The sequence below is a fragment of the Serinus canaria genome, chromosome 11, assembly GCF_022539315.1.
Source record: "Serinus canaria isolate serCan28SL12 chromosome 11, serCan2020, whole genome shotgun sequence".
Taxonomy (NCBI): Eukaryota; Metazoa; Chordata; class Aves; order Passeriformes; family Fringillidae; genus Serinus; species Serinus canaria.
In genome coordinates, this window is record NC_066325.1 from 10,511,623 (window position 1) to 10,518,189 (window position 6,567).

Sequence of the window (6,567 nt, forward strand, 5' to 3'; positions counted from 1 at the left end):
CCACCGGAGCTGGGAGGAGGCGGACCGGCCCGGGCGCGGCGGAGCGCGCATCCCACGCGTCCGAAGCGGAGCGGGGCTCCCTGCCGGGGCTCTCCGCGGCGCCTCGCTGCTCGGTGCCCCCGTTCCGGCCGCTGCCTCCCGCCCGAATGCCAAGCCCCGGGATTCCTAAGCGGGGGGATGCCCCAGCCCCGCCACTTTGGGCAGCTCACAGACAGCCTGTGGCGAGCACCCCAAAACTGACCCCTGGGCTGCACGACAGCAGGAGGGGAGGGGGCGGCAGAACAAACGCAGCTGAGCTGCCGACCCGCGGCGACACCATCGACCCCCGAAGGCTCCTCTCAATTAACCGCTCCGCGGAGGCGGGGCGGGGGTTAGCAGCGGTACCCGGTAATTCGGTCCGCGGGGGCGATGGATCATCTGCCGGCCGCCCCGCGGGCCGCGCACCCCCCGCCACCGGCGGCGCCTGCAGGGGGCGCTGCGGCTCCAGCGATGGCGCTGCCGCCGCCGCAGGAAGCGCGGCCCGGCCCGGCCCCGCCGCTGGCCCGGCACGGCACCGCCGCCCGCGCTCCGCCCGATCCACAGCCGCGAAAAACCAGTAACCGACCGGGAAGGGGGAGAGGAGGAGGGGGGCGGGACTGCGGGAGGAAAACAACTCCAGAAGGGGGGAAACGAGAGTGTAGTCAAAGTGGCAACAGTTTATTTATTAGCCAAAAATATATACTTTCTTGTACAATTTGGTTCACACATATGTACATTTTTACGGTATGTACAAAAACAAACAACAACAACAGCCAAAAAAAAAAAAAAAAAAAAAAAAAGAGGAACACCTAATTCTCACTGGACTTCCAAAAAAATCTCACAGCTCAGCTAACCCAGGTGAAAGGACAGAAGCGGGTATTTTTTTCCTTTTGAGTTTGAATATACGGACATGCTTACAAGTTGTAACTATACAGAGATTTTTTTACAATCATTACAACAACAATAAAAAATTAACTATGATGATGAGAGCGCCGATAGAACCATAGCGGCGTCAAGTTGGTTCTGGGGCCTGGAAAAAAATGACACAGAAAAAAAAAATTTAACAGGATTTCTAGTGAGCTTGGGCTGGCACAATATTTGTAACTGCAGGTAGCTCTGGTTTTGTTGTTGTTGTTAATATCTTAATAGATTTATAAATATAAAAAGCTTTCAGAATGACTTATAGTAAATGTATTTAGCTACGAAAACACGGCGGGCCCGATCCCCGTGGTTTCAATCAATCAAAAGGGTAATTGGTTTCTCATTGAAATTGAGTGACTCCTACGCCAAATTTGGGGCGGCAAGGCTCAGCCTCTTCAGCTTTCATACTTTCATACTCTGGGCGGGTTTTTTTGTTTCACTTTCAATATAATTGCTATTATTATTATTAATTTTTAATTTCTATTTTATTTTACTATTTTCTGCTGTCTCGGTGCGTCTCCCACCAGCAAAGCGACAGCGGCGGGTGGTGATCCGCTCTGCGGGGGGCTCAGGGATGTGCTGCCGGGCCAGGGGCGACCCGCGCCCGGGCTCCGCGGCTGCGCAGCCCCAACGCCCCCGGAGCGCAGATCGGCCTGCCCGCGGGAATCGCTCCCGGGGGCCGCAACAGAGAACAGCAAAGAAAATATATAAACAGAATAACCCACCACGCGCGCAGAGGAAGAACATGAAACCGCCCTGGAAAGGGAACCTAAAGAAGCGGAGAAAATAAGCTAACCATTTACAACTGCCTCCATACATCCCGAGGAGACGGAGGGAGCCATCTCTTACCGCCTCTGCACTGGCTGGAAAGCTGTCTTTAGTAACTTTTTCTCTACTTCCAAGGCACTAGATCGATCTAAAAAGAGAAGGGGGAAGAAAAAAAAAAGCGTTCCTTTATAGCCCCTGTTTTATTCTTCCCATCCCTGAATTAAGCCTCGAGATTTAAGTATGCTCTTTTCTCAGCGAGCTGCAAATACGACACAACGACTGCTCTGCTTGCAGAGGTGACCGTCAGAGAAAACACACTGACCCCTGAGCGAGCCTGACCTGGCGGCCGGGTCCTTCCCGCAAAAGCGACAAGAGCAACAAAAATTATCTCCGCCGGAGGAAGGTAATTCTCGGGGATCGAGACTACCAAGGCCAAGGGACCTCCGCCACAGCCCCCGGGGCCCCGCGGCCGCCAGCCCGCCGCCACCTGTGCCCCGACGGCTGCACCGAGCCGGGCCGCGCCGCTCCGGGGGCACCGTCAGAACCGCCGGGGCCGGGCCCCCCGCCGCGGCCGCACGCACACGGCCCCGGGGCCTCCCGCGCCGCTCCACTCCGCACCGCCGAGCCCCCCAGGCGGCTGCCGGCCCGGCCCGTCCCCGCCGCGTCCCTCAGCGGTCACCTGCTCCGACGGGCTCCGCGCTCTGCGCCTGGTCCGCGGGCCGCGGGAAGGCGGCGGCGGTGGGGGCGGCGGAGGCGGCCCCCAGCCCCAGCAGGTGGGGAGTGTTCAGTAAGGCCAGCGGGTGCGGGGGGTGGTGGTGGTGGTGGGCCGGGAATGCGCGGTTGGTCCAGTTGGGGAACTTGCCCAGGGGGCAGGAGGAGACGAGTCTGTGGGGCGGCGGGGTGGGCAGCGGCAGCGGGGCGGCCGCCGGCGGTGAGCCGCCGCCGGGAGACTTGCGGGGGTTGTCCGGGCTGGTGGCGGTCTCGGCCAGCGACCAGATCTTGGGTTTCGGCAAGGAGCCGGCCAAAGCGCCGTCCGTCGGGGAGGAGGCGGCGGAGGAAGAGGCAGAGGAGGGGGGCGAGAGGTGGGGCGGCGGCGGCGGGAGCGGCGGCTTGAGGGGCTCCGGGCCGACGGGTGCGGCCGTGGCGGGCAGCTCGCACTTGTGGTGGTGGTGGTGATGGTGGTGGTGGTGCAGGTGGTGGTGGCGGAGGTGGTGCGGCTCCCCCTCGGAGGCCTTGTCGTAGCGCTCCTCGGAACCGGGCAGGTCCTCAAAGCCTTCGGATCCCTCCGAGTCCGTTTTGGAGTCAGAGTGCAGGAGGTCGGCATCCTGTAGATCGTCCTCGAGCTCGTCCTTGTTGCTTTCGATATTCTCTGTGTCGATGTTCTCGAGGTCGATCTCCTCCTCGTCCTCCCTCTTGTCCTCTTCCCCCTCGTGGTCGCTCCCGTAGGAGTTGCCCTCCTCGTCCGTCCTGCTGCGAGGGGCCCAGGTCATTTTGTTCTCCTTCTTGAGCCGCCGCCGCGCGTTGGCGAACCAGGTGGAGACCTGGGTGAGGGTCATTTTGGTGATGATGGCCAGCATGATCTTCTCGCCCTTGGTGGGGTAGGGATTTTTCCGGTGCTCGTTGAGCCAGGCCTTGAGGGTGCTGGTGCTTTCCCGAGTGGCGTTCTTGGGCCGCGACGGGTCCCCGAACTGGTACTGCCCGTAGGGATAGAAGGCAGGGTGGTGGGGGGGGAAGGCGGCGTGCTGCACCCCCGGGCTCTCCTTCAGCTCGTACTGGGCGCCCTGCAGCGAGAGGGAAGGGGCGGCCCGGCTGAGATGGCGCGCCGGGCCCGAGTCCGCTCCGTCCCGCTGCCCGTACCGGGAACGGAGCCCGTCGGCACCGGCGGGGCGGCCGGGCCGCGCTGCCTCCCCCACCGCGGAGGGCCCCGGCGCCGGTCCCGGGCACGCTGCGGCCCCGGCAGCCCAGGCCCCGCCGGTGCCCGTGTGCGCCTCGGGGCCAGCGCCGGCTCCCTACTCGCGTGTGCGCGGCTGGGCCGGCGGCTGCTGAGGCCGGTCCCCGCAACCGTCAAACCCCCGGGCGGAGCGGGGGGACGCTGCGGAGCCGCCGCTCCAGCTCTGCCCCTCTCCGGCGGCTCTCCCGGGCGAGGTGGCGATAGCGCCCGTCTCTCCCCTGACAGCCCTCCCGGCGTCTCCCCCGGCTCCCCCCGGGCCGATCCCGAGCGCGAACCGAGCGCCCCGGGGAGCGGGCGGCGAGCCCCGGGGGCCTCTTACCAGCTGGGGGAAGATGGGCAGCTCTGCGGCGTAGGGCAGGAAGGCTCCGTAGCCCTGGGCGGCGGCGGCGGCGGCGTAGGGCGCGCCGTACATGGAGGAGAGCACGTTGGAGAGGGTCCCGGACGGGGCCAGCTCGGCGCCGCCGCGGGAGCCGCCGCTCCCCGGGCGCTCCGCCGGGTAAAGCGGCCTGATGTACTGGTAGCCCAGCTGGGGGAAAGACATGGTGGGGGAGCGGGGCAGGGGAGGGGGGAGGAGGAAGAGGAGGGGGGGGAGACGAGAGGAAGAAGGGAGAGAAAGGGGAGAAAGTAGCAGGGCCGGGAGCGGAGGAGGGAGCCGTGTCGCTCGCCCTCGCCGGCCGCCCGCACTTTCAGCGCCTCCCGCAAACTCCGGCAGACATGGGGGGGAGCCGGGGGTGCGCGGAGGCCGCGGGCTCCCTCCTGTCCTCTGCCGCTGCGGTAAACGATCCGATCGCTTCTTTCTTCTCTCACTTTTCCTATTGATCTGAGTGGACCCAGGTCAGGTCCTAACAGATTGCCTGAGATTATTGGGACTCTGGGCTCTGATTGACATTTCTAGTCTCTCACAAGCCCCTCCTATTTCTTTTAAGTCTCTCTCTCCCTCTGCCTCCCTCTCTCTCTCATGCCCAGAGCTCGCTCTCGCCGGGTTTGTCACTAGCTGCTTTTTTTTCTCCCCCCACTTTTTTTTTTTTCTAAATCTGTTTACTGACGTCGCGATCTTTTATTTGAGTTGCTTTCAAATCTCGTTTTAGCGATCGCCAATCAGTTGTGTGTTTTACAAAGGTTTAACCCTGCCTCATGGTATTCTAATTATATGGAGATAGATTTAGATATAATTTCTTTCGTAGTCCCCCCCCCCCCACCCCGCGCGTAGGAAGCCGGGGTGTCATTTGTGAGCAATACACGAGAGGGACAGGAAAAAGTTGGGACTTTTAAAAATAAAGGCTCACACCAGCACCACTCTCAGTTCCCCTTTTCAGGTTTTTAGCTTTACAACCTTTCCTTGCCCAGATTAATTTTGGAATTTTTCTTAAGATATTACTTTCTTCCCTTCCCCCTCTCCGGCCCTTGCGAGAGCTACATCTTCTAATACAGATTTAAAAGTCTATTACATTTTAAAAGTTTGCATTTCAAAACTACCTTGAAATTTTTCCTAATGTACTAGATCTTTAAGGGGTTCTCTACATTTTGCTGGGCTAACAGTGCGCAGATACAGTGGAAAAGCTAAGTTAATTTTCCTCCTAATAAGGGACTTCAAAGAGTTGTAGGTCACAATTTTACATCAAAGGCAGAAAAGAAGGCAAATTAAAATCTTAACAAAGGAGAGACGGGAGCAGCCCTCTGGGCCATTAGTAAATAAGTGGTGTGAAAAAAGGGACAATGACAGGCACTGGAATTAAACTCATTAACACCTTTTTGTCTTGGTGCGAAATCTCTAATTAGGAAATTTATGATCATTTTGCTTATTCCCTCTGTTCTGAATCACTACAAGGCTAAGAAGGAAGTACCTGGTACGTGCAACATTTGCAAAGGGAGCAGTGGCACGGGTTTGTAAGGAGCTGTTGGGAAGGAGTCAAGATACGGTTTAATTACAGAATAGGGTTTAGGGTTTTTTATGATCCACACATTTTAAATTACAGTTTGTGTTTTGTTATTGATGTTGTTGTTGCTGCGCGCCCCCCCCCCTCTTTCCTTCTCTGAAACCAGCGTGAGTTGCAATTTAGCTTTTTAAGAGTAGTTAAAATACGGTTCAATCACGGCGCGTCTTTGGCAAGCTCCAGTGTGCCCTGCTCCGCTGCTGCGGGCAAAGGAAGAGCCTGGTCTGGAACCTAAAAAGTTCACACAGCCTGTGGGGAGAGTAGACCTAAACCTGCCAGCGTTATCTGCTTTTTAAAATACTCGGTCTTTAAATAAAACAAAAAGTTTGGACGATCTTTTGAGGAGTTGTGGCTGAATGCGAGCCGTTTAACCGTATTTCCCTCTCTTCCTAAATACTCTCTGGATTTATTGCCTTTAAAATATGATTTAGGTACAATATAACCACTGTGCCCACAGTATGGATTTTTATAACTACATTTCTTTAAAAATGAAATTCATGTCAGATTATGCAGTTAAAGGAATCGACCTTGATAGCTTGCTATAATAAAACTGTATCAGCTTGTAATAAATGCGGATTATAGCAAAGCAAGCTCCAGAATTAAAATTCCCTGAATCAATATATGAAAATCTGTAGGAAACACCTCTAATCGTATTAAGTTCATCTTTATAGCATTTCCTATCTGCTAATCTAGTGCAAAAACAACTCTGGGTTGGAGGAATTTATTTTCTTCCATTCCGCATTGGTGCTTTTGATAGTACAAAGCAAGGGAGATAAAAATATTAAAATCAGTTATAGGTTTATTTCTTTTTTACTCAAAAGGAAGAGAGACAGCGAACGCCACGTCCTGATGTGCTTTAAACTTTTCTGTAGAGGCAGCGCCTGCTGGGGCGATGTGATACCTAGGGGGTCGGGGGAGAGTTTGGGTGCAGACCACAACTTTTAAAAATATCTACTTCGGAGAGAAAAGGGGCGG

The 6,567-nt window shown here is 56.7% G+C and overlaps 1 protein-coding gene across 1 annotated transcript; it reads right to left on the bottom strand.

Annotated features, from left to right (window-relative positions):
• Positions 1-675: 675 nt before the first annotated feature.
• IRX3 (iroquois homeobox 3) lies at positions 676-6,095 on the bottom strand. Its single transcript, XM_030227586.2, has 4 exons — positions 3,978-6,095; positions 2,387-3,488; positions 1,789-1,855; positions 676-1,048 (listed from the first exon to the last, which is right to left on the bottom strand). The coding sequence occupies exons 1-4, from the start codon at positions 4,197-4,199 to the stop codon at positions 994-996; spliced, it is 1,446 nt and encodes a 481-aa protein (XP_030083446.2). The 5' UTR covers positions 4,200-6,095; the 3' UTR covers positions 676-993.
• Between the last annotated feature and the right edge of the window lie 472 nt (positions 6,096-6,567).

Coding starts and splice junctions, on each gene's coding strand:
- IRX3 (XM_030227586.2), bottom strand. CDS start 4,199: ATGTCTTTCCCCCAGCTGGGCTACCAGTACATCAGGCCGCTTTACCCG. Junction 3,489..3,977: donor TGCCCATCTTCCCCCAGCTG/GTAAGAGGCCCC, acceptor CTCTCGCTGCAG/GGCGCCCAGTACGAGCTGAA. Junction 1,049..1,788: donor TTCCAGCCAGTGCAGAGGCG/GTAAGAGATGGC, acceptor ATTTTTTTCCAG/GCCCCAGAACCAACTTGACG.